Here is a 23896-nt window from a genome sequence, read left to right as displayed (position 1 = left end):
CAAAGTCGAGACACAACTTGGGTCTTGTCGAGAAGTTGGCGCTGAATATTCGTCACTTCCCTTTCTTTGTTGAATCATGACTTTTGCCTTTGGGGCTCTGTATATTCTTTCACTTGTAGTGTTTTGTTGTCTCATGCAAAAAAATTACAACACAGAACTTATATGTAGATGTTGCGTGACGTGAGGAGTTGTAATATGGGATTACCTGATGTTATTAAGTTACAGGCGTTTCCATGATGAGAGAACTTCTACAATTAGTTTATAGTGTTGAAGTGTGACGGCTTTTTGTTATTCCAGGTACGACGAGACAAAATCTTGAGCTGAAAGGATTTAATCCATAATGCTACATATGGAAGATGGACACACATAACGACTCGGCGAAAATAATTGTACAATTTGCTCTTAGGTCACTCAGTCGCTTCTCTGGACTCGTGTCATATAGCTGGGCTTCTCGGTGGCTGATTAGCTAGAAAGGCGTATAATGGAAACATCGGAAGCAGTTCATCATCCTATTCCCAGTGCCATTTTCGTCATAACACTAGCTTCATGTTGACATGGCAATGATTCTTCGTTATCCCCACCTCACCTTACCTAAGTTCAGATTCGTGCGATGCTTCCCCAGTAACACAGAACCCGGGATCGGAGCCGGAGATTTTGACAGCTCGGACATAAGACCAGAACCCAACAAGGCGGGAATAACGGGTGTATATAACACACAGCTTGTCGATCTCAAGTCATAAAGTAATAGTGTATATGTTATACACCCCTCTCTTGTAGTGTATATCTCGTCAGCTGAAGATAATGTAGGCAGTTGGGTTGGTGTTAAGGCGTCAACAACTGTCGATCCCACAACCGGTGATGCCGGCGATATCGCCTCCCAGATCTACCGCCGCCTCTTCCCTTTCCTCACCCTGTAGGTCGGATGATCGGTCAAAAAGTATGCCAAAACTCAAAGTCTGGCTGGCCATCCGAGCGTGCATATCCAACCTTCAAACTTCCACAGATGGTAACGCTAGAAAAATTCCCAAACATGAAACCTACGTTTGTGTACCTACCTAAACGAACCTACACACAGACCTCCCCTTCTTACATTTTCCATATGTTATGTATGGGAGTATCCAATACAACCCTACCTCATTACACCCGCACAAAGAAAGAGAATGTAAGTCAGGTAGGTAATATAACCTGTAAAGAATAGGGGTTCCTTCTTGGCTGCTGCTACCAACTCCCATTCTCCGCTTGTATTGCATGTTTTTAATATGGGAATCGAATGTCCCCCCGCTCCCACCTCCTGCAGGTATCCGCAACCGCGCAATTCGTTCTCTCTTTGTAATAAAACTTCGATTCATCGAACCCTGAGACTTTGTCAGATCGAGGTTCGAGAAGAAGAAAGAAAGAAGAAAGTGAGACAAACAGCCGCGTCTCTTGTCCAACTGAGAGTTCCTTTTTGGGGGCTGGCGGTTGTTGTTGAACATTGTTAAGCGCCGAGGCGTATACGGGTTCCTGCTGCCGCCAGTACGTATATTTATACACAAACTCACCAGCGGGAAGATGTCAAGCCTTTACAGCGCTTCAGAAAATGTCAAAGATCTTACATTTCGATCGAAATAACACAGACACAGCCGCCCGTCCATCCCGCTGCCGTTTGACATTACGCAAAAACCTGGTTTGAGATGTGGAATCCTTTCTCTTTCAGCTCGGGGGTGAGAGTGAGGAGAAGGGGTAGTTACCCCTCATTGCATGCTCTTGGCTTGTTGGTGGTGGTGATGCTTGGCGTGATGGACCGGTATCCATACTGTGTGTCTTGTGTAGAGTGTCAAAGATATTCACGTGTGTATGTGACGGATGAGGTTTAGCAAAGCCCCTCATCCTCAGCTGATGGGTGATCAGCGCGGAAAGATGCCGATGATAGTCTTCGATTGAGCAAAAGAATCAGGAGGCTGAACTGAGACAGGTATTTGATGCTGGAGGTTTTGCGGTGAGGCAAGGGGGGAAATGCCGAGCTGAAAAATGCTTGATTTCAGGCTATAAAACCAAGATCTTTTTTTCCCGTACCCTTCCTCGCCTTGACTGTGTGTCATCATGGAACTTGCCTCTCCGGGCTGGAACCCCCCAAGGTCAGATCTGTGCCGCTTTCCAGCCACGACGTCAGCGGTAAATGGCACTTAAAATTTCTAAGTCGATGGGCGGACACTAGGATCTGGGCGGTTTGGTGATAGGTATTCGTTTCAGGCTGACTGGTCTACGCAAGCGTTTCCTGTAGGCAGGGTGGTAACTACGCCGCCGTTAAATGTCGGAGAGAGAATCACAAGGGAGTGATATTGAAAGAAGAAGGGCGACGGGGTGGGTCTGGTGCGGATGGCGGTTTGGGCCTGAACGTTGTTCAAGAGGGTCGGTGGGGGATCAACCACCAACAGGGGTGGCATCACGGCCCTTCTCCGCTTCGGTTGAAGCTCTACACCGTAAAGCTACGAGAACGTGATATGCGCACCGACCCCACGAATGCATGAAAGTTGCGAGCTGTCGTTTGTGAGTTGGAGTGCAGTAGGTGGGAGGGTGGGAGGTAGCGCTCAGTTTCCAACGAGTGAACGATGGGCTTGGGGAATCAGGCGACCCGAACAGCTCGGCAGACGGCGAGGGCGATACATTGTTGGGCATTTGGGCCATCAAGGTGTAAGAAGTGGACGGGTCACACAACGCCGGCTCTTGTGCATGTTACCAACTGCAGCTCCGCGAGAGGAGAGGAGAGAAGAGGAGAAGTTGTCGACGTGAGAAGTGTTTTCGATCTGATGGTGGGCAAACTCTAAAGAGCTGGTTGAAACGGCGCCGCTCGCCTGCCTCGCTTCAATGGCCCTCCATGTGTAAACCTGATGACCGCCAACGGCGTCTAGTTTTCCTCAGCATCAGATGCCCCTTCAATTGTTGCATGAACTCCCATGTCATCCAGAAGAGAGTGTGTGTGGTCTATCAGCATCGCGTGCTAGGGTTCGGTGAGTAGTTGATGGTGGGTTATCCTCCATCTCACCCCGCAGCTGCTTGTGAATTTTGCCCCTTCCAGCTTTCTTTGGCACCCAGCAAAAGACCTCGACCGTGGACCCCCATCCTTGAAAGGCTGTTAGGGCTCCGCTTCGCCCCTAGACAACAAGTACCTGGAAGTACCTAGTCAGCCGACATGGAAGCTTTCTCCTCGAGTCTCCGGGTCTCCCAGCGGAGGTGATGGGGTGATGAAAGTAAAATAGATGGAATAAAAGAGCAAATCTCTTGTAGAACATACAATTTTACCCTGTGATGAATGTGAATATGCAAGCGCGATGTCGGTCGGATGTGGTGCCGAGACTTGGAAATTGGTACAAATTTGGGCCCACAAGCGCGGGTGGTGTTGGCCTTAGGCATCCATCTAGCCACTACCACAGGCTGGGCCAACCTGTAATGTTCTGGACATTCTCCAGGGCCCAAGACTGCAAAAAACCAGCAGCTCGCCTGCTCCAACTGAACCCAGACAACCCAGCCTCTCACACCATCAGGCACGGCGAGCCCATCCGTCACACACCCAAACACTCTCTCCATCACCGAATCTTCAGCAGCATTCGACCGACTGCTGCAACCCAAGACCGCCACGTCCATTGCCATCAACAGCTTGCCCGTGAGTGGCACAGCAGACCGACACCGACACCATCCTCTCCATCGCGGCTGAGGCATTTGGTCGGCGCCGACTCGGATTATCCTCATTTTCATCTCTGCAACGCCCTTTTTCTGCATTTGCGGCCTACCATCAACTATATACCTTGAACATTTCTGTACGTAGACACGCTGGTTTCGCCCTTCGCGAGGGCCTCTGCCGATCCTAGAGAGTAGGGTACGCCCTCGCTCTACCCCTTCCTTTATGGACGCATAAACCTTTGAAATGCGTTTCATCTCTAACCATCTCTTTTGCCAACGCATAGGGCACGCCATTTCTAACCCCCCCATCAAAACGCAATCGCACGCCGGGCATCGAATTACGGCGGCCAACCTCTCCTGATCATCATCTCTTCTCCTTGTCTGGTGCCTACCTCGTGTTCCGTGGAGGCGAGCCAAGATGAGGGAAGTCAACTTCAGCATACCCAATGTCAACAAGGCGTCGGTGGGCATTACCACCGCCCTTTACGACCGACGCGCTCTCGATTGCACGTCGACCCTGCCCCTGATCAACTCTCTCAACCATCTCGCTTACCTCACAACATCGTCGGCTCGCATCCGCGACATCTTGACCGTCGATGGCGGCATCGAAAGGTTGGTCTGCATCCTGAAGCAGGGTCGCAGCAAAGACATGATGGACATGTGGAAGTGGAATCTGGCTTTCCAATGTGTCGTCAACATAGGCGTTAGGGGCACAGAAGCTGTTCGGACTCGGGTGGTGGAGGCTGACATGGTCCCCGTGATTGCCACAATCCTCGACAACTACATCAAAGTCATTGAAAACGTACGGGCAAAGGCCGAGGAAGCCAAGCACAAGGACCGCCATCATCATCACCGGGTTGGTGGCAGCAGCCGGGCGCACAAATCCTCCAGTTTCTCATCAAGATCCGGCACATTGGAGACTTTCAGAAGACAAGCGCCACCACCGTCAATTGACGTGTCTGCCCCGTTCGCCGGCCCTTCCACCACAGTCATACAGTCCACTTCTGAGGCCGCACCCACTGCTCCGCAATTCCAGGTAACGCCACCAGCCGATCGGACGCCTTTGGTGGGACACCACCCCCATCACCATCACACGAGCAGGACGCACGAGGCTCGCCCACCTATGGCTCTCACGCCCAACGTGATCCTTGCCCCGTCCGTACCATCGATAGATGCCGCCGATGGATTTGTCAGGCCGACACGGGATGCGGATCGCTTGGTTGGAATCGTACCTCTGCCATTTGCTCGGCCTCCCTTGACATCTCAGCCGGCGTCACCCACCACTCCACTTCCGCCACCGCAGATTCGTTCTCCTACCGTGCGACCTGCCACCATGCTCACCGCCGCTGCTCGGTCTCGCCAACGACCATCTATCCGCCATCAGCACTCGACAGCTGCCGAGTCGGATGATATGAATGCTGAAAGTGTTGCATCGGATGAAACGCCCGATACTGAGATGTCTGAGACGGCCGAAATCCAACCGGCCGTAGGAATTCAGGACATTGCCATGGAGGATGGCGAGGGTATGATGACTGGCACCGCCATGGAACTGACAACGCCCACGGTATCCGAGACTCAGGAAGCCGGCACTTTCAACATCACACATCAAGGGCCGGTAGACGGCAGCATTGTCACCAATCCGACCCCGACGCCAGTTCCTGCAATTGGCTTGTCGCCAAACAGACCGACGATGGTGAGCCCACAGCAGCCATCGATGCCAAACGCGACAGTGCCTCGTTACCTGCTCGATCGTCAAGTCACACCAAATCCACAAATGCTTGCCGCTATGCCCAGGGAAGAAGACGTTTTGATGTCTCTCCAACTGCTCGCCTACGTTTCCAAATACTGCAACCTCCGAAAGTACTTCCAAAAAAGTCACCTGGTTCCTAAGCTCAAGATTGGCAAGGAAATTCAACTTCTTGATGGAGCCGATCCGGCAGCCCTCGAGGCCGAGCTCGAGGAGGAAGACGAGACATGTGAAGAGGAATACCTACTGCCCAATGACCTCAACATCTTCCCCTTGGTGGAAAAGTTCACGGTCCGGTACCACAGCACCGATATGCAATACTGGGCCGGGGTAGTTATGAGAAACCTGTGCCGGAAGGACGACACCCGCGGCGGCATCCGACAATGTGCCTACTACCAGTGCGGGAAATGGGAAGAGTACACGCGGCAATTTGCTAAATGCCGCCGCTGTCGACGAACCAAGTACTGCAGCAAAGAATGCCAAAAGAGCGCCTGGGCCTTTCACCGGCACTGGTGCATTGCCGCCACGCAATAATACGAAGCGAGCTAGCCGAAGCGCAAAGGTTGAATTTCATCGCGAACAGGAAAGAGGAAAGAAATTCCCAACAATGGTCATTATTGATACCCCTCCCGGCTTGTTTTCTTTCTCGTTTTAATACCGGGACTTGCTTCTCTTGCATGGCGTTATCCCTAATGTCTACTGGCACGAAAATCTAGGGGGTTGATGGTTAAGGGGCACAGCGTGTGATTTGTTGCGTTTGGGGACTGGGGTTGGCATTGGGGGTTCATGGTTGTAGTTTGACGGCGTCGTTCTTGGGAGGAAGGGATGGGGACTGAAAGAACGGGGCAAAGCATATATGTGGGCACTTGTTCATGTCTTTTTTTTTTGTTTTTTTGTTTTTCTTTTTTTCCGCATGCATGGCGTTGCGAAACGATACCACACACCACACACACCACACACACACACACACACACACAGAGAGAGAGAGAGAGAGAGAGAGAGAGAGAGAACTGGGAGAACTGGGGCGGACAGACAACACAGACAGGAATGGACCTTGAAGCAGAGATATAGTTTGTAGGTGTGAGCGGTCCATGGGGTGGGTTGGTGTCAGGTCCGGTTCTTTCCAAACATGTTCCCTATTTTTTTTTTACTAGTAGTATTCTTCTTCCGCTTCGACTTTTGCTTTCTTTTGCTTGTTTTTTTTGGTTTTTGTTTCGATTGGAGCAAATCAATCCTCATATCATGACGCCCCACCTTTTTTTCCTCCCTTTTTTTAGGCAAAAAGAAGACGAATTCATTGAACTCTGAAAGGGTGTTTTTTTTTCTCTTTGGTGTGTATATGTGAGTTATGTCTGTTTTATGAATTGGTAAACGAATTGGTTTTAGGATAGGGGAATTCAATGGAGCGTTTTGGGTTTTTTTTTTTTTTTTTTTTTTTTTTTTTTTTTTTTTTTTTTGGGTACTGGTTTTGAGTATATGTTCCTCTTTTCTGCCTCTTGTGACGGGGAGGATGGTGATAGTGATGTGTCGTGGTGAAATGAAATATGTTTTTGGGAAGGGTGCTGGTGTGAGAGAGTGAATAGGTTAGTTGTGGCATAGGGCGGGCAGTCAATGGTGTGGCTACGGTTATGGGGAAGGGGGGGTGGGGGGGACGCGGAGGTGGTTCAACGGGGGGAGGGATCAAGAATGATGATACGCTCTGGGAAAGGACCTGAAGGGGGGTTATATAGGTAAACGGTTGGTTGGTAGCGTGCGCAACCAAGTCTGTTATCGAAACGGAGGAGGAATGGAACAGGGCATCAATAAGAGAATGGCGGTGGTGATGGAGTTGTATATATGTTTTTCCGAGACGGATCGACTCATAGCAAATTTAAAATTCACCATCATGAGGCTCTTCTACTTTGCATCGCCCTCGTAATTGACTTTGGACTTGCCTCTAAGCTACTACTCACATCTCCAAATATCAAAGAGCTGAGCACCAACCCAACTCTTTGAATTGACCAACCACTGGCCGTCCCATATACAACCCCCATCTCCAGCCATCCCGCTTTGTTCTTTGTTGTCGAGGACTCAACAATGTTTCGGCCTCTCTAGAAGCAAACTGCCAAGACCAATCCTCCTTTGTGCTCAACTTATTGGGAACAACCTTGCTGAAGCTGAGCAAAGCTCGGGGATGCTGCCCTCCGTCTTGGTTTCATGTTTCGGGTACAGATTGGGTGAACTAGATCCTGTGGGCAAGGAGAGTCTCGCCATCATGTAACTGTTGTTTGCGCCAGTAGGGTGTTGGTAAACACGACCCCCTTCAAGTAAACCCACCACCTCACCAGCCACCCTCAAAAGCAACACCAAGACATTCAAAACCAACCAGGATATCTCCCTTGTTGACGCTAGACATTTATTTAGCCCCGTAGCATTACCATAAAAAAAATCACTATACAGGCATTCCCTTCTTCCTATTACACATTTACCACCCCCACCTCTGGGCTTACCTCCTCCCCGCCCCGCCCTTCCTCTTGTCCTTCCCCAACCTAGGCTTACTCCCCTTCGCCTTCGCACTCATAGCACTAAACGTCGTCTTCTTCCCATCACCCGCCCCACCCCCGTTCTTCATCCTCTTCGCGCTGAAGCCCGACATATCCCCCGAGCTAATCGCATCGCCGCTCTTGCCGAACCTCTTCTTGCCTCCAAACCCATACTTTTCATTCTTCTTCTGACGCTTGGCATTAGGAGGACCATGTTCACCCCCTGACCTTCCTCTCTTGGCACCAGCCTTGTTGCCGCCACCAAGCTCGTTATCAACAGCGACATCAAACATGTCGTCTGCTTCCCTCGCACCGAGGGAGGCAGAGCCGCCGTCTTTGCGTTCTATTTCTGTGTGTTAGCTAAAATTGCACGGGGAATGGGGAGTACGGAAAACATACTCTTCTTCAACTCATTAATCTTCTCCAACGTGGCCCTCTTCTCCTTGGCCCGTTCCTGCTGCTTCTGCACCTGAACCTGCTTTCCAAACTTCTTCAAGTCCCTCTGCTTCCTCGCCTCGGCAGAAGCCTTCTTCGCCGTTGCGGCCTCAATCATCTTTTGCTTCACCGCCTCCATCGTCTCATCACTGCGGAGCGTCTCGGCAAAGTAATCGGTAGGTCTCGTAAACGGCACCCCTTCCTTCTTGAGCAAGTTCCTCGCCTTGAGAGCCGACTCGCGCGCCGCGTTGAGGAAGGCGAGCTCGCGCTCGAGGTCATCATCGATGGAGGGGATGACATCTTGGGTGGGCTTGGACGTGACGAGGGTCATGTGGTAAGCAAAGGGGACCGAGGCGGCCTTCTTGATGTCGGTGGGCACGAGGGAGATGCGCTTCAGGGCGGCGAGGAGGGCGTCCTTGTTGTTGATTGTTTGGCGGACGCGGGTGGTGGCGGCAAGTTCTTCCTTTTCTTCGGGGTCCATGTCGTCAAGGTTGAGGTCGTCGACGTCGATTTCGGATTCTTCTTCTTCGTCGTCGTTGTCCTCGTTTTCGGAGTCGGAATTGTTGATTTCTGAGTCGGAGTCGGAGTCGTTGATGTCTTCTAGTTTGGAAAAGTCGATGCCACCCCCTTCTTCTTCCGGGTCGGAGTCCTCCTCGCTCTCTTCATCTTCCCACTCTTCATCCTCGTTGGTTTCGGCGATGGGGGCTTCGACTGGTGGGTCGTTGGACTTTCTTCTGTTCTTGTCTGTGACTCCGTTTGATTGCGACTTGGCGATTAATGCCTTTGCGGCGAGTTTTGCGCCCTTCTTGGCCATCTTGTCGTGCTTGGTGTGCGACTTGGTGATGGGTTGGTGGGGATCGGGGTGGTTGTGGTTTTGAATGCGATTTGAACCTGCAGAAATGGGCGAGTTTGATTGAGCTGCGACTGCTCCAAAACTTTTTTTTTGGCTGGTCGCGCCGATTGGGACGATAAGATAAGATAGTGGGTGGGGCTGGAGTGGGCTGAAGTGGAGGAGTGACCCTAACCCTCAGTTGGGACTTACATATCGCGCTGACCTTTTGACATCTCCAGTTCATCCCATCTGACAATTCACACCAATCAATATCGTCGTCTTCGCTGCTGGTTGGAATCCGTTCCCCATAGTATCCTCGTTCGTAATAGGCATTGTCAAAGCTATGCAACCCAAACCCCACTGAACAACATTGTGGGATCCGGCACAGCATCAGGCGGCAGGTTAACGGCAGCAGTCAGCAAGCCATGAGTGTAACCATTTCAGGGTCCAGACCAACCTAAACGCCTTCTTCATGACCAAAACCCCGGCGGGCCAATTGCCAGTAGATTACTATAAACGTTGTCTTCTTCTCGTTGCCTCGTCCCAGTTTGATCTTTTTCTGGTTGTGCCTCCTCGACCTCTCATGCTCACACGTTTCCAGGCTAGCTGTTTCCCCAGTGAAGTACAAGGGCAGCATCGAGTGGCGAGTGTCATGTGCCTTTCAGCCATTGATTTACCACATCCTCTCCTGCAATAGGTCACATCAACAGTTACCTATCTGGCAACATCCTCAATTCATCAACAGAAAACAGCCATATCTATAAGCGTGTACAATCCAAAAATCACAAGCCAGCACATCAATGCGCCCAGAAGTGGTCTCGGTGGGGCCGTCTGCCAGCATGGAGATCGTCGGGGAGGAGATAGTGGATCCGCCGAGACCATCGCCGCCATCATCGTCATCGACGCCGCCAACTCCGACCACCTTCATCCTCGAAACTGAACCACAACCACAACAACAACACCAAACGAGCGGGTTTTTTGCCAGGATACGCTCCTCTGTCATGGAGTCACTTGAGAAGAGGAAGCTGGGCGGTGTAAGAGTGGAATACACCGAGATTCCCAGCAGCGAACTTGAGCATGAAGAGCAGGGTGTGGAGACGGTGAATGGTGAGCCAGCGAGCTGCAGCAAATGCGGGCAACCATCATCACGGCATGGGAGAGGAGGGCAGAGGAAGAAGGGGCTGTGGAAGTCGTGGGGGTTGCAATTGCGGGTTACGGTGCTTGGAGTAGGATTGTTGTATGTGTTTTTTTTTTGTTATTGTTTATACCTGCACTCATCTATTCTATGATAGTTTCACTGACACCCCCGCTCAGAGCCCTCATCCTCCTCCTCAACCTCCTCTCCGCCATCAAAGACTCCCTCATCGGCGCCCGCCACAACGACTACGACCCCTTTGTCAACTGGGGCCAACCCAACACCGGCACGGAGGATCTCTCCTGGTACCCAACTGACTTCCTCCGGGACGTCATCCCCCTCCCCTGCCACTCCCACAATGACTACTGGCGCCGCGTCCCGTTATTCGACGCCCTCTACGCGGGGTGCACAGGAGTAGAAGCCGACGTCTGGCTATTCAACAACGACCTGCTTGTCGGCCACGACCTGGCTTCCTTGCAAGTAAACCGCACGTTTCAATCCCTCTACGTCAACCCCATCGTCGACATCTTGGAGAAGCAAAACCCCAAAACACCGTACTACAACGGGACGCTCAATGGAGTCTTTGACGTCGACCCTGCCCAAACTTTGGTCTTGCTGATTGATCTCAAGACCTCGGGTCATGAGACTTGGCCGCACGTGCTGAGGCAACTTGATCCCCTGAGGGAAAGGGGATGGCTTTCGTTTTATGAGGATGGGGAATTTCGCTCGAGGCCTGTGACGGTTGTGGGCACGGGGAATACACCCTTTGACCTCATTTTGACACCCCCTTACCCAACCACCACCACCACCACCGCTAAATACTCCAACCTGACCTCTCCTCCTGACCGCGACGCGTTTTTTGACGCCCCGCTTGATAAACTTCTACCCGATTCCCCATATAACAGCTCAAACTCTTATTATGCCTCGGTGAGCTTCTTCAGGTCGATAGGTATTACCCAGTGGTGGAAGGGGGGCGAGCCAACAGCTGGGCAGCTGGCCAAGATCAGGGGGCATCTGGCGGCGGCAAAGGAAAGGGGGTTGGTGAGCAGGTACTGGGAGCTGCCTGCTTGGCCGATTCATGTGAGGAATAAGATTTGGGAGGTGCTGGTTGGGGAGGGGATGGGCATGTTGAATGTGGATGATTTGAAGGGGGCGACGAGCGAGGATTGGAGGAGGATTAGGACTTGGAGGAGGATATTGAGGTTGTTTTGAACAGAGAGGGGGGGTGGTATATAAGAGGAGGGAGGTTGGTTGTTATGAGATGTCAATTTGCATGGGATGGGGGTTAGCGAATAATACATGATGCATTTTCTTTCTAATGATACTGGGTCTCTTTTGTGTTGTGTTACTGTAGAAATGCCATGCTGCAAGAATTTTGTAGCATGTAGAAGGGGGTATGCGGTAGATTATGATCGAAAGGCAGGCTCTGATAGTTGTGCTTAGACATATGGAAAATTCAAATGATACATGCTCCAGCCAGCTAACCAAATTCCAGTCCCAGTTCCGGCCCCCGGTCATAGTCCAAGAAAACGAAAATAAAAAGACACCAACGCCATTCGCTGTATGATTGTACAATGTTGCAACATGATGCCCCCTAAGCCAGCCAGACGTTGCTTCCAACTCTCAATCCCCTGTTCTCATCCACGTTGCCCGTTTGGTTTGTTTACTATGAATACAATATTGAAAGGAGCCAAAGCCATGAAGAAAAAAAATGAAAAAAGCGTGTGTTGTGCGTGAGGAACGTGCGAGCGGTCCTGCCAAGTCAATCTTGTTAATGACTTGCATGCTTATCTTTCTTCTACTGGTGATATGTTTTGCATCACCTTTTCATAACCTGCGCTTCCTAGCCATTGGGTATCTTGCCTTCCTCCTCTTGTCCCCTTTTTTCCTTTAGTATCCTTGTTTTTAGTAGCCCTGTTCCTTGATCTTCTGATAGCTTTCCCCGTTTTGAATTCCTTCTTCTCGACGTCGATTAGTATCCGGCGAGGAATCCCATTTGGCTGGGACATTGTCATTGTCATCCAGCTTGAGTTTCAATACAGCCCTTCCAATCGGCCATGCTGCGGATGGCCCCATGGATTGGCATGCCGTTGACCTCCCCGGCCCCCTGCTAATGTTCTCTCGGGAGAACTTCAGTCCGTCTTCCAGTGCGCGCCACCATCACCATCACCACCGAGGTACAACTCGATGGCATAAAGTCCCATGGTGGCCGTCAAGTTGATCCATCGCCAAGTACTGCCACCAGCATCGCCGGCCCGGAGAGTCCAGCCGAGCTCGTCGCCATCGGCAATAGTAAAGTGCTGCAGGAGCAAACTGGTGTATACCGCAATCAGAATAGAAGGCGAAAACCAGCTGAGGAAACCAAGAACACGGTTGGCGCCATCGCTTTCGTCGAGCGTGGGCTCTTCCATAATAGCCTGAGCACCCAACTCTCTAACAGCCGGAATAATTCTCGTAGCGCAATAGAAAACGATGGTGCGATATGTCAGCGAGATGATGACGCTAGGGGTGATGGTTTGGAATGCCGCGTAAAGAAACTGGAATGATAAACCAAAAGCCGACGGAAGACTGCTGAGCATGTGGATCAGAGTGGTGTAGGAGGCCATGAGGATGGGCGGCAGAGGCGGAAAATCCGGCTGCGCAGCAGCGGCAGCTTCCGCTGCGGCGGCAGCCTCGGGCGAGGGCTGATAATCGGTGAAAATCTGATAGACACAGAGAACCGTGTACGCAAAAAGAAGGGAAGACTCGATCGGATTCCCTCGGCCGCTGGCAATGCCAAAACCGCAGAGGAAGAAGGCTGAGGTCATGGCAACGCCGATGAGCGTGGCATCGAAGTTGCCGATTTGTGGGAAGCACATGACACGCCATAAGAAGTAAATGGCCATGGAGCTGATGGCACCTGATATTATCAGGAGCGTGATCTGAGGGGTTAATGTCAGCATGAGCACAGAACAGCGTGAGAGTGAGGAAAATACGTGCCACCCAGGTGTCACTTCTTCCCCGGTTGACCAGCCATCTCGCAATCTGACCAGCAGCCTGGATCACCAACAAGCTGCAGAAGCCCTCGAGAAGTTGGAAAACAGGGCTCGAATAACTCAAGGTATTGTCCCAAGAGCCTAACGCAACGTTTTCCACAAAGCCTTCAGACCCCCAAAACCACTCTCTCCAGCTCTTGTGGTGCCCTGTAACGTGGGCAAACGTACGTGACACCCAGTTGGCACTATCGGCATCGACCGAGAAACGGTTGAGAGCCCAAATCAACAATGCGGGTATAACAATCCATTGTGATAACCCAACCAGACTCTTGAAGAACCAGCGTATCCGAGACTTCTCTGGCGTTATAAGCTTGCTGGTACTGTAGAAAATGTAGAAAAGGAAAAGTGATAGCGAATAAGCCAGGCCAGCATCACGGCCCCCGACATCGAAAGCGATTGGTATCGACAGGACGATGCTGAACAGGAAAATGGCACTTGAGCAGGCGTTGATGAGCCACCACATGTTTGCGGCGGGCGAGTGTTCTTCCCCCGCAGTGCCCCTCCCCACTAGGAGTGCACTTTAAAAGGAATATAGGTGCCTGGTGGCTCAAAAGGCGTTGTGCGCCGTGCAAGGTAGCGGGGCTACCAGCGAGGGCGAGAGAGGACGTCGATGGTGGTCTCGGGGAGCTTGCCAAGCGAGTGTTTGTTTCTAGATGCGTATTCGAGACAGATCGATCGATCGAATATCGTGAGCTTGTCGCGGGACGAGTGTCGATCTAACGGCGGAATGGCAGGCTCGAAAAATGGTGCGCAGGAGGAGGGGGAGGGGGGGGGGGGAGGAGGGGGAAAGGCAGATGGGGAGTTGTGTGGTTCGAGGCGTGTGGTGGTGCTAGGCACCTGCTGGAGGAGGAGGGATGGGTCCGTTATTGTGGTGTCCTGCTGTAAAGGCTCTAGATTCACGACCCATCTGGGGTTTCTTTTGGGCGTCTGGCAAATCAGACGATGGCGATGGGGTTTTATCCGGCACGAGAAAAATAGCGGCTAGGATTTGGCGACGAGATGGATCTTATCGAGCTTTTTTTTTTTCCCTTCCCTGTCCACGGTGGTCCCAGATCCAGGCGCTGTCTTGGCTCTCTCACTTGCCTTGGCCCTTCTCCACCGGCCCGTTATCTTCACGTGTCCCGATGCGGCTGCAGGCTCAGTGAGCTTGAACACGGGCTGGGTGCGATCTGATTGCGTGATTCGTTACCGGGGGATGAACGGTTGGTCTGATGCGGCATGCAAGAGCTGAAAACCCGAAATTTTGGGAGTCTTGTAGAGGCGTGTTTAAATGCCTGGTTTTATGTACATGGAGAAGAGCTTCCGTCATCCACGGAGGATTTACGCAAGGTACCGTGCCTATGCAGCTATCCCCTAGATGGCTTTTCATTTCCTGCATATCCACCATCCCAGCATTGTCGTCAGTAGTTGCATGTGACAGCGAATCTGCCAAGTGCATTTCCGCCGAACTTCAGCTGGCACTGGCCGGAAGAGCTTCACCGCCATGCCACAACGCAGAAACAACTGCATGTCTGAGCTGGTGATACCCAATGGCATGCTTTTTTGCTTCAATCTCTTGACTTGCAGCATTACTGGGGGGCGAATATGCTGAGTGAGGTGAGGCTACCTGGAAGATCCTGACTTTACGTTCCCGGCATCTCTTCCTATTGATCATGGATATCTGTAGTAGTTCAAAACTATGCTCGATGCTAAAGCATTCCCTCAGACTAAGATACCAAGAGCGCCTCTGGACAGAATTGGCCAGTCACAGCATAGTCCAGGTTTCGATATTTCAATTGACAGATAGGTCTTCTCTTGCCAAACCACAATGATCAGCATATTCTTGAGAGTAATGTAGCAGTCAAAACCAAAGTACAATCGTCCATACATGTCTGTAGCAAGCAGAATTCTATAAAGAAGTCTTCAACGGTCCCATGAAGCCGGAAATCAGGGGCCAAACCGTTCATGCGGCCCGAGCGTTGTCCCGGGCTGTCAGTGACGCGGGGACCCCATTGGCTCAGTGTGTTTGAGGCTGAGGCTGGCAGCAACACAAGGCGAGAGACCCCTGTAATTGCCGTCGCCATCAACTTCAAACACTAAACTGACAGCCAGCCGCCTTGCCCCTTGTTCTTTTTCTCGACAAGTCCACCACTCGAACCACCAGCGATGAATCCATAATTCACGGTGCCCCGATTGTACCGACAACTGATGGATGCAACGCCGTTATCCAGATCCCCTCCGCCATCACCTTCCCCGATCCTTCCAGTTGCTCGTTCCGCGACCAGACAGTTTCCCCCTATTCTCGAAGCACCATCCCACGATTGCGAATCCTCGACAGAAAACATGGGAAGCGCTCGCCGGTGGGCGAGAAAGATTGAGCGCACATGTTGCACTTGCGCGACGTATTTTCCCTTGGCATTCGTGTACGGGATAACAACTTGGGCCGTCTATGTGTTGTGGGATCTCTGCTCTGTGCCATCGAGGGTGGAATGGCTGGGTATGTTGCTTGTTACCTCGATGTCACCCAACCACACTGACGAGTCTCGCCTTATCGATAGGGACCACTTATAAACTTGTTGGCTTTGCCCTCTACGCCATGCTCAACTGGTGCTACACCACTGCCGTATTTACACCACCGGGAAGCACGACGAACGATCATGGCTACAGCACGCTACCGACCCACGCCGCCCCTTCGGCCACATCATACACCGTCAAGTCCAATGGCGAGCTCCGTTTCTGCAAGAAATGCCAGGCTCGGAAGCCCGACCGCGCCCATCATTGCTCCACCTGCCGCCGGTGTGTCCTCAAGATGGACCATCACTGCCCCTGGCTAGCAACCTGCATCGGTCTCCGAAACCACAAGGCCTTCCTCCTTTTTCTCATCTATACCACAATTTTCTCTCTATACGCATTCCTTGGCTCCGCCAGCTGGGTCTGGGAAGAGATCTTCGCCAACACTACTTACGTCGAAAATCTCATGCCAGTTAACTACATCTGCCTTGCCATCGTTGCCGGTATCATCGGCATTGTAGTCGGGGCATTCACAGGGTGGCATATCTATCTCGCTACCAGAGGCCAAACAACCATCGAGTGCTTGGAGAAAACTAGATATTTGACCCCTCTCAGGGAATCCATGCACAGGACCTACATCAACCAACACACTCCCGGTCAAGGCGTCCAGCTCCCTTCTTACGGTCAACAACTCCTCGATATTCATCAAAACGCAATTCCGGGTGTCACTCGGCCTGAAGAAGGCGAGGAACTTCGTCAAGAACCCTCGCATCCCTCCGTCAACCCCGAGTTGCAAGCTGGCTCGAGGAGATTTACACCCTCTGAAATGGAGCAGTACCGGGCCCGCAAGCGCTATGAAGAATTCATGGACGAGCAGGATGCAACCAAACTTCCCAATGCTTTCGACCTCGGCGCCAAGAGGAACCTGCTTCATTTGTTCGGCCCTGTCCCGCTATTATGGCCGATTCCAATCTGCAACACGACTGGCGATGGCTGGAGCTGGGAGCCCAGTCCCGAGTGGCTTGAAGCGAGAGACAGGATCGCAAGAGAGCGGGAACAGCAACGGGAAAGAGAGCGGGTGGCAGGCTGGGGAGCTGATTCGGATTACCCTGAGCCTGATCCTCAACCGCCCATGGTGAGAGTTGATGGCGGAGCAGGGAGACATTATTTACAGCCTTCCAGACCGGCCAGCAGAGTTCCGTCACCTTTGCCTTCTCCTGGTCACAGAAAGGCGCAAAGCAAAGCCGACAGGATACTGGGCCGCGATCCCAACCTCTATGTGGACGATCCCGTCAGCCCTGGGCTTGGAGCTGGGCAGCAGGATGTTAATCTGAGGAGGTTAAGTCCCGCCGGGCGGACGGTGGAGGATGAGCTGGAGGAGATTGATAACGAGATTGATGAAGGGGAGCAGACTGAACAAGTGAAACAGGAGGATATTAGGGCGAGGAAGGAGAGGATAGCGATGAATGTGGTGACTAATGGGCGATGGGGTGCCGGGGCGAGGAGTCCGTTGCTGATTAGCAGTCCCAGACTAGGACAGGGAGGAAGTGGGACGAGTTCACCGAGGCGGGGGGGGATGGGCAGTGGTGCGAGTACGCCGAGGAGGGAGTATGATAGGGTGGATGATGATGATGGGGTTGATTGAGCGGGCGATACTTTTGGGAACCTTTTTTTCTTGAACATTCTAGTATGTGCTTTTGGAGAGCCTTTTTTTGCGACTTGCAGCTAGCTGTGTTTGGCCATGGTTGTTTTCGTCGAGCGGTTTAGTTTTGCATACTTTTTTCTTTTTATTTATTGTAGGGTATGTGGGGGCGGCAAGGTGTGTCTAGTATATATGGCAACAGGAGACTGGAAAAGGGAGCTGGGAAGGGCAGGCATTTGTGTAAATATGATACTCTTACAACCATGGTCTATATATTAGGTCAACCGTGATCCTTCCACCAAGCGCCTACGCACTCATCTGGTAACTGGAAAGGTCAGATGGCTCAGCAGGTAAGACATAAGTGCACCCGAATCAGGCAACGAACAATGCCCGGTGTGAAAACACTGCTCCGTCGACACCTGAGTTCGATTCCTCAGTGAGGCCCTGTCTTTCGAGATGGCCTTCAGGGAATATTGGACCCCCCCCCACCTCGACTATCCCCCTGCGAAGTAAGCCTACCGAGGGTTTCGTAGCCGGCTCACCTCTAAGAGTTGGCCGGTAAGCTTTTGGCTATTTCTTCCCCATCCCAATTGTTGAGCTTTTACTTCGAGATCTGGTGATTTCTCCTGTCCGTTGTTTTGATTCATTCATATTGAGCTGCCTGCCGGCCATGTGGCAACCTTGATGGCCAGGGTGGTCCGTGCTCCAAACTTCCAATTGCAGCCAGCTTGCAGAAGCGCTTTTGTGACGCGACATCATTTCGAGGGTTGGGTCACATTCCCATTCACTTCTCCCGCAACACCACCAAACACTTTTGTTTGCGCAGATGAAAGATTATGACAGGGTAGCAGCATTTCTTTCACATTTATTACTACCGCCTGGATTGCTCTCTGGCATTGCTACCACCACCTAACCATGTCCGGCTTTCTCTCTTTGATAGCCTGGAGCTTCCTCCCCAATGTAGGCCCCCTTCACACCCGCTTCACACACCCTTCACTTGCAAGATCTGTATTGCTGGGTGATGCCACTTGTACTCTACAAGTGTCATCACCAATCGACTCGGGTAGTCCTTTTTCTGTGTTTTGCGGGTAGAAATGGGTATGTTGCTCTCCTAGCTAACGCACTCTCGTAGCTGGTAACAGGCTGGACGCAAACAATCCTCTACAGCATCGTCATCCGCGCCGGCGACCCCCACCCCACGCCGGGAACCCCCCGATGGGCCGAACACCGTCGCAAAATCCACATTGCCGTCGTCACGGTTTATTTGTTGTATACCATCTACGAAGCCGATCATGACATACAATCCACCCCCTCATTTTACTCCTCCCTTGGAGTCCCCCTGACAGCCACAGAGAAGGAGATCAAATCCCGCTTCCGGAGACTGGCGGCGCACTTCCATCCAGACAAGATCAAAGACAGCAAGATCGCTGCCGACGATGCGAATACCTATTTTGTGCACCTGCAGCTGGCGCAGGATACGTTGACGAACGGGGCCAAGAGGTTTGCTTACGATCGGTTTGGGCCGGAGGCGGTGACGGGGTGGCAGCATTGCAGCAGCGTGGCGGATTATGTGTACAGGGGCTTCAAGGGGATCGTGCCGTACTACACGCTGGCGGCGCTGTCGATGTACGGGTTTGGGTTGCTGGGGTATCTGGACTGGGGAAAGTTTGAGAGGTGGTTGGTGCTGGCACTGCTGTTTTTGTTTGAGAGCCATGCTGTCACGAGACCGTACCCGCCGGTTTTGCTGACAAAATTTATTAACCCTTTTGTTACTTGGTTTCCTGGTCGGCAGCCGTATTTGCAGTTTCAGGCGATTACGCTGGCCAAGAAGTTGGCGTTGACGCTGTATCTGGCCTTTTCGCAGATTGGTCCGTTGCTGACGGCTGATACGACGAGTGGGAACATTGTTGTGGGAAGGGGTGGGAGGGGGACGGGGAATGAGGAGCAGGAGTTGAGGAAGGGGCTTGAGAGGTTGGAGGGGACGGTCAGAAGGTTGGATACGGATGCGACGAATTTGTTGCAGTTGGAGCTGGCGCCGTTTGCGGGGGATGAGAAGGGGATGGGGGAGGTGTGGAGGCGGGTGAGGGAGTGGTTGGTGCATAATACTATTAGGAGTGATCCGATGGTGAGGGATGCTATGGGACGGAGTTTGGCGAGGAGGAGGACAGGGGCGCCGGTTGGGGCCAGGGGGACAAAGTAGAGGGGGTAAGGTGAGAAGGGGAATGGAGTTTTGCTTTGGGTTTGGGTTTGGGTTTAGATCAGTTTCAATGAGAGCGTTGATTTTTTTTATGAACTATTTGGGGGCGGAAGAGGGTTTGATATTTGTTGAGTGTGTGTGGTCTAAGAGCTCTATTCGAGCCAGCTATCACCCCTCAAGACATCCTCCCAGGTTTGGTCATCTCCCCGGACGAACTCTTTGCTGTCAACAACGTCCTTGGCGCCAAAGGTGCCGTAGAGATGGGGGCAGCCGTTGGTGCCGGGGACTTCGTCCCATTTTACGCTTTCTTGGGGGAAGTTGGAGAGGCGGAGTTTGAGGATGTGGAAGGACTTGAATGAGGTGAAGAAGAGGGAGGAGGTGATGGGGACCTTGGGGCTGTGTTAGCACAGCAGAAAGATTATGTCATGTTGAGGGGAAGGGGGTATGTATGTCAAATGGATATGAGTGACACAGGTAAGAGGTGGTGGTAAGGTGAGGAGGCGAGGAGCTAGGACAAAACGGGCACTAGATAAACACTGACCTGCCATGCGGTGCTCAGGTGCACGAACCCGTCTTGCCGGTCGAGATCCGAGAGCGGATAAAAATCGGGGATCGGGGAGGGAGGGGCGGAGGGGATGATCTTGTAGACGTAGGTTGGGAGGGGGGAGGGGGCTGGTTCGCCGCTCATTTTGCTGCGTTGGGGGGTTTGTTACTGTTGTAGGGCTGAATGGATGTTGAGAATGAGGGTCTGAATTGTTCGGTTGTGTTTGAGTGAGACTAAAAGTGAGGTGGTGAAGTGAGGTTGAGGGGTGATGAGATAAGCAGATGCTGGTGGTAAGCTGCGAGAATGGTGACAGGTGAGCTGGGTCCACTTTATTACACGTGGGAGAGGTTCATGAAGTCTGGACTTCTCTTCAAAAGTACCATAGCCATGAAGTTTGAGTTCAAGTTTTCAAAATGGCCCTGAAGGGAAGGTATCTTTAGATGTGTGGCTCATTTGATCTTGTGATGGTCGAACGCAACCCTATGCCTCAAAGCCAAAGCTGCAATTCATCATCGACCAAGCATAGAACCAAAGAAGGTAGCATAACCTCACCACAATCTTGCCTATTTTCATGCGTCCCCCAACCCTGCAACGGTGATCTTCCCACCTTGCATATGTACGTGTTGTCCACACGATCAACTCAGGGGGTTCCCTTCGCCCCGGAAAATCCCATCCGTCTTCGTTTCTGGAGATTCACAACAGCCCATATGCCCGTTGAATTCTCGCCCAGAAGACCTATCTTCTTCGACAGCGAGCAAAAGAGTCGCACGCCGAAGATAAAACCCGGCGTTAAGAACTTTTTACATCCGTGCTTTCGTCACCTTGAACTTGCGTTGCGCGAGCGCGGTAAACTGTTGCTGCCCCTGGCGGGAAAATGAAGCCCCCTCCGAATCGGCGAATTGAAGTGCGGTCCGGTCCGGTGCTAGCAACACCACACCACCAAAGAGATGTCATCAAGTAACAACGCAAATTCAACTCAGACAGGGCCACTCTGTGTTGAGTGCCATAATCTTTCCCAATTGGGAATTTCTCGCCATACAGTTTGACAGATATTCTGCTGTCAAAAACCAAAACCCACCTACTCCACCGATTGATATCGGAAGGCCTTTATCACGACATCACCACTGACTGCTATTAGTCAATGGCACAGAAACGAAAAGAACTGCCGAGCCGTCACCTTTTCCTGTAGCAGTTATAATCCAAATAAAAGGCGAAAGATACAAAAGATGCCGTGAAATCACCGAGCCTGCTATAAGCCAAGCTCCTCGAGGACATTAAAGAATCACACACCTACAAGATCTACCCAGTAATGATTGATCATTGATATCGAAAAAAGAATAAGAATAAGAGATAAATCCCCTTCGTTTCCTTGCCGTAATCCAAATCCCGCCCCTCCCCCTCCATAACAGCGCAGCGCGATAAATAACCCCACCTTCGTCGACAAGCGGGGTCAAAGGGGGAACACGGCCGACGTCAATTAACCATTCGGAAATCAGGCAAACAAAAGGAGGCTCATAGCTCCCAATTTAACTTTTCTTGTCTGGACCTTCTCTCTCTCACTTCATCTTCATAACCGGAGACAAAAAGTCGAGGATATCAAGAGACACACACAAGTCAACATGTCCGATACAGCTGGCAAGGTAAATGACATCACTTTATAACCCCGCATCATCATCATCATCATCAACCTAGCCCCTTGCTTCATGTCGACAACGCTCAACCATGAAGGCTTCAACTCATAACCCCGGTTGTTGTTGTCGTCGTCGTCGTCGTCGTCGTTGTTGTTGTTGTTCCCAAGAGAGCACACCGCTGACAATGCCACCCCCGCCACCAGACCATCACCTGCAAGGCGGCCATCGCCTGGGGCCCCGGCCAGGAGCTCTCCTACGAGGACGTTGAAGTCGCACCGCCCAAGGCCCACGAGGTCAGAATCAAAATCGCCTACACCGGTGTCTGCCACACAGGTTTGTTGTTCCCTTCTTCCTCATCAGGGTTGGTCGCTAAAACGCCCCCTTAGACGCCTACACCCTCTCAGGCAAAGACCCCGAGGGCGCCTTCCCCGTCATCCTCGGCCACGAGGGCGCCGGCATCGTCGAGTCCGTCGGCGAGGGCGTCACCAACGTCAAGCCGGGCGACCACGTCGTGGCCCTCTACACGCCCGAATGCAAAGAGTGCAAGTTTTGCAAGTCGGGCAAGACCAACCTCTGCGGCAAAATCCGTGCCACCCAAGGGAAAGGTGTCATGCCTGATGGGACTTCCCGGTTCAGGGCACGGGGGCAGGATATCCTTCACTTTATGGGGACGTCGACTTTCTCGCAGTACACCGTCGTGGCTGACATCTCTGTTGTCGCGGTGCAGCAGGATGCGCCGATGGATAGGACGTGCCTGTTGGGGTGCGGGATCACGACGGGTTACGGTGCGGCGAGGATCACGGCGAATGTGGAGGAGGGGAGCTCGGTTGCCATCTTTGGGGCGGGGTGTGTGGGCTTGAGTGTGATTCAGGGCGCGGTGGCGAACAAGGCGGGGAAGATTATTGTTGTGGATGTGAACCCGAGCAAGGAGGAGTGGTCGAGGAAGTTTGGGGCGACGGATTTTGTGAACCCGACCAAGCTGCCCGAGGGGCAGAGCGTGGTGGACAAGCTGATTGAGATTACGGATGGGGGGTGCGACTACACGTTTGACTGCACGGGGAATGTGAATGTGATGAGGGCGGCGTTGGAGGCGTGTCATAAGGGGTGGGGGCAGAGTATCATTATTGGGGTTGCGGCGGCGGGGCAGGAGATTGCTACTAGACGTGAGTTTTTTTTTCTTTTTTTTTTTCCTGTCTTCTACTTCCCATGACCGTGGGACTGGGTCAAGATGTCAGATGGCTAACATGTGGTTTTTCAAAACTATAGCGTTCCAGCTTGTCACTGGTCGTGTGTGGAGGGGTAGCGCCTTTGGCGGTGTCAAGGGCCGGTCCCAACTTCCTGGGCTGGTGCAGGATTATCTTGATGGCAAGCTCAAGGTGGATGAGTTTATTACCCACCGCAAGAAGTTGGGGGAGATCAATGAGGCATTTGAGGTTATGAAGCAGGGTGATTGCATTCGTGCTGTTGTCACTATGGACGAGTAAGAGAGATGGTTCGTGTTGGCTTGTACTCGTACTTTGTGGGCAAAATAAGAAAGAAAAAAAGATGATTAAAGAACTTGGGAATTTTGTGTTTGTGAGTAAGAGAGGTTATTAAGTTGTTGTTGTAAGTGGGTACGTGGTGCCGTGAGTGAACTATTGTTTAGTGGCGCTGAGGTGTGATGCTTGGAGAGAAAGTTTTGGTTTAACATGAAGTTGTTGCTGTGTATGTATTCTGGTTGAGCATTCCCCCTAAAGACCTGTAATCAACAACGCACATCATTACGAACTCTCGACTTTAGCAAATAGTTCGTCTTGAGAGCCAACGGAACAACACCACCGCCACCAACGTTGTATCTTGGTGTGGTGCGTGATACGAAGTAAGTATGCAACAACACGACTTGGGGTTTGTCGGATTTGGTACTTTTTTTTTTTTTTTTTTTTTTTTTTTGGGGGGTTGCTGCTCAACAAATACGGACCCCTTATTTGTTTAATCACGGAGGAGCTTCCGCTCGCCTCATGGCTGACTGACTGACTCGGTTTGACAG

At 51.9% G+C, this 23896-nt stretch overlaps 8 protein-coding genes across 8 annotated transcripts; 5 read left to right on the top strand and 3 right to left on the bottom strand.

Moving 5' to 3' along the window:
- Positions 1 to 4078: 4078 nt before the first annotated feature.
- Positions 4079 to 5941, top strand: QC763_202250 (uncharacterized protein; the record flags this gene model as incomplete). Its single annotated transcript, XM_062909262.1, has 1 exon — positions 4079 to 5941. One exon carries the CDS (start codon positions 4079 to 4081, stop codon positions 5939 to 5941), a length of 1863 nt encoding a protein of 620 aa, XP_062768029.1.
- A 1838-nt stretch (positions 5942 to 7779) lies between these two features.
- ebp2 (rRNA-processing protein EBP2) lies at positions 7780 to 9700 on the bottom strand. The gene is made up of 2 exons (XM_062909261.1): positions 8329 to 9700; positions 7780 to 8272 (listed from the first exon to the last, which is right to left on the bottom strand). Exons 1-2 carry the CDS (start codon positions 9176 to 9178, stop codon positions 7893 to 7895), a joined length of 1230 nt encoding a protein of 409 aa, XP_062768028.1. The 5' UTR covers positions 9179 to 9700; the 3' UTR covers positions 7780 to 7892.
- On the top strand, positions 9446 to 11554 carry QC763_202230 (uncharacterized protein). Its single transcript, XM_062909260.1, has 2 exons — positions 9446 to 10433; positions 10511 to 11554. Exons 1-2 carry the CDS (start codon positions 9997 to 9999, stop codon positions 11541 to 11543), a joined length of 1470 nt encoding a protein of 489 aa, XP_062768027.1. The 5' UTR covers positions 9446 to 9996; the 3' UTR covers positions 11544 to 11554.
- Positions 11555 to 11657: 103 nt separating this feature from the next.
- On the bottom strand, positions 11658 to 14139 carry QC763_202220 (uncharacterized protein). The gene is made up of 2 exons (XM_062909259.1): positions 13314 to 14139; positions 11658 to 13252 (listed from the first exon to the last, which is right to left on the bottom strand). Exons 1-2 carry the CDS (start codon positions 13827 to 13829, stop codon positions 12464 to 12466), a joined length of 1305 nt encoding a protein of 434 aa, XP_062768026.1. The 5' UTR covers positions 13830 to 14139; the 3' UTR covers positions 11658 to 12463.
- Positions 14140 to 14849: 710 nt separating this feature from the next.
- On the top strand, positions 14850 to 17795 carry PFA3 (palmitoyltransferase for Vac8p). The gene is made up of 3 exons (XM_062909258.1): positions 14850 to 14962; positions 15036 to 15842; positions 15904 to 17795. The coding sequence occupies exons 2-3, from the start codon at positions 15554 to 15556 to the stop codon at positions 17499 to 17501; spliced, it is 1887 nt and encodes a 628-aa protein (XP_062768025.1). The 5' UTR covers positions 14850 to 14962; positions 15036 to 15553; the 3' UTR covers positions 17502 to 17795.
- A 225-nt stretch (positions 17796 to 18020) lies between these two features.
- On the top strand, positions 18021 to 20936 carry QC763_202200 (uncharacterized protein). The gene is made up of 2 exons (XM_062909257.1): positions 18021 to 18458; positions 18631 to 20936. Exons 1-2 carry the CDS (start codon positions 18414 to 18416, stop codon positions 19696 to 19698), a joined length of 1113 nt encoding a protein of 370 aa, XP_062768023.1. The 5' UTR covers positions 18021 to 18413; the 3' UTR covers positions 19699 to 20936.
- Positions 19688 to 20780, bottom strand: QC763_202198 (uncharacterized protein). The gene is made up of 2 exons (XM_062909256.1): positions 20237 to 20780; positions 19688 to 20084 (listed from the first exon to the last, which is right to left on the bottom strand). The coding sequence occupies exons 1-2, from the start codon at positions 20381 to 20383 to the stop codon at positions 19848 to 19850; spliced, it is 384 nt and encodes a 127-aa protein (XP_062768024.1). The 5' UTR covers positions 20384 to 20780; the 3' UTR covers positions 19688 to 19847.
- Positions 20937 to 20992: 56 nt separating the features above from the next.
- Positions 20993 to 23428, top strand: FDH1_1 (formate dehydrogenase (NAD+)). Its single transcript, XM_062909255.1, has 4 exons — positions 20993 to 21879; positions 22074 to 22203; positions 22257 to 23033; positions 23137 to 23428. Exons 1-4 carry the CDS (start codon positions 21859 to 21861, stop codon positions 23352 to 23354), a joined length of 1146 nt encoding a protein of 381 aa, XP_062768022.1. The 5' UTR covers positions 20993 to 21858; the 3' UTR covers positions 23355 to 23428.
- Positions 23429 to 23896: the final 468 nt, after the last annotated feature.

The sequence above is a fragment of the Podospora pseudopauciseta genome (assembly GCF_035222475.1).
Source record: "Podospora pseudopauciseta strain CBS 411.78 chromosome 2 map unlocalized CBS411.78m_2, whole genome shotgun sequence".
Taxonomy (NCBI): Eukaryota; Fungi; Ascomycota; class Sordariomycetes; order Sordariales; family Podosporaceae; genus Podospora; species Podospora pseudopauciseta.
The sequence above is the reverse complement of the archived record's forward strand: the minus strand, read 5'-3'. Positions and strand labels throughout refer to the sequence as shown.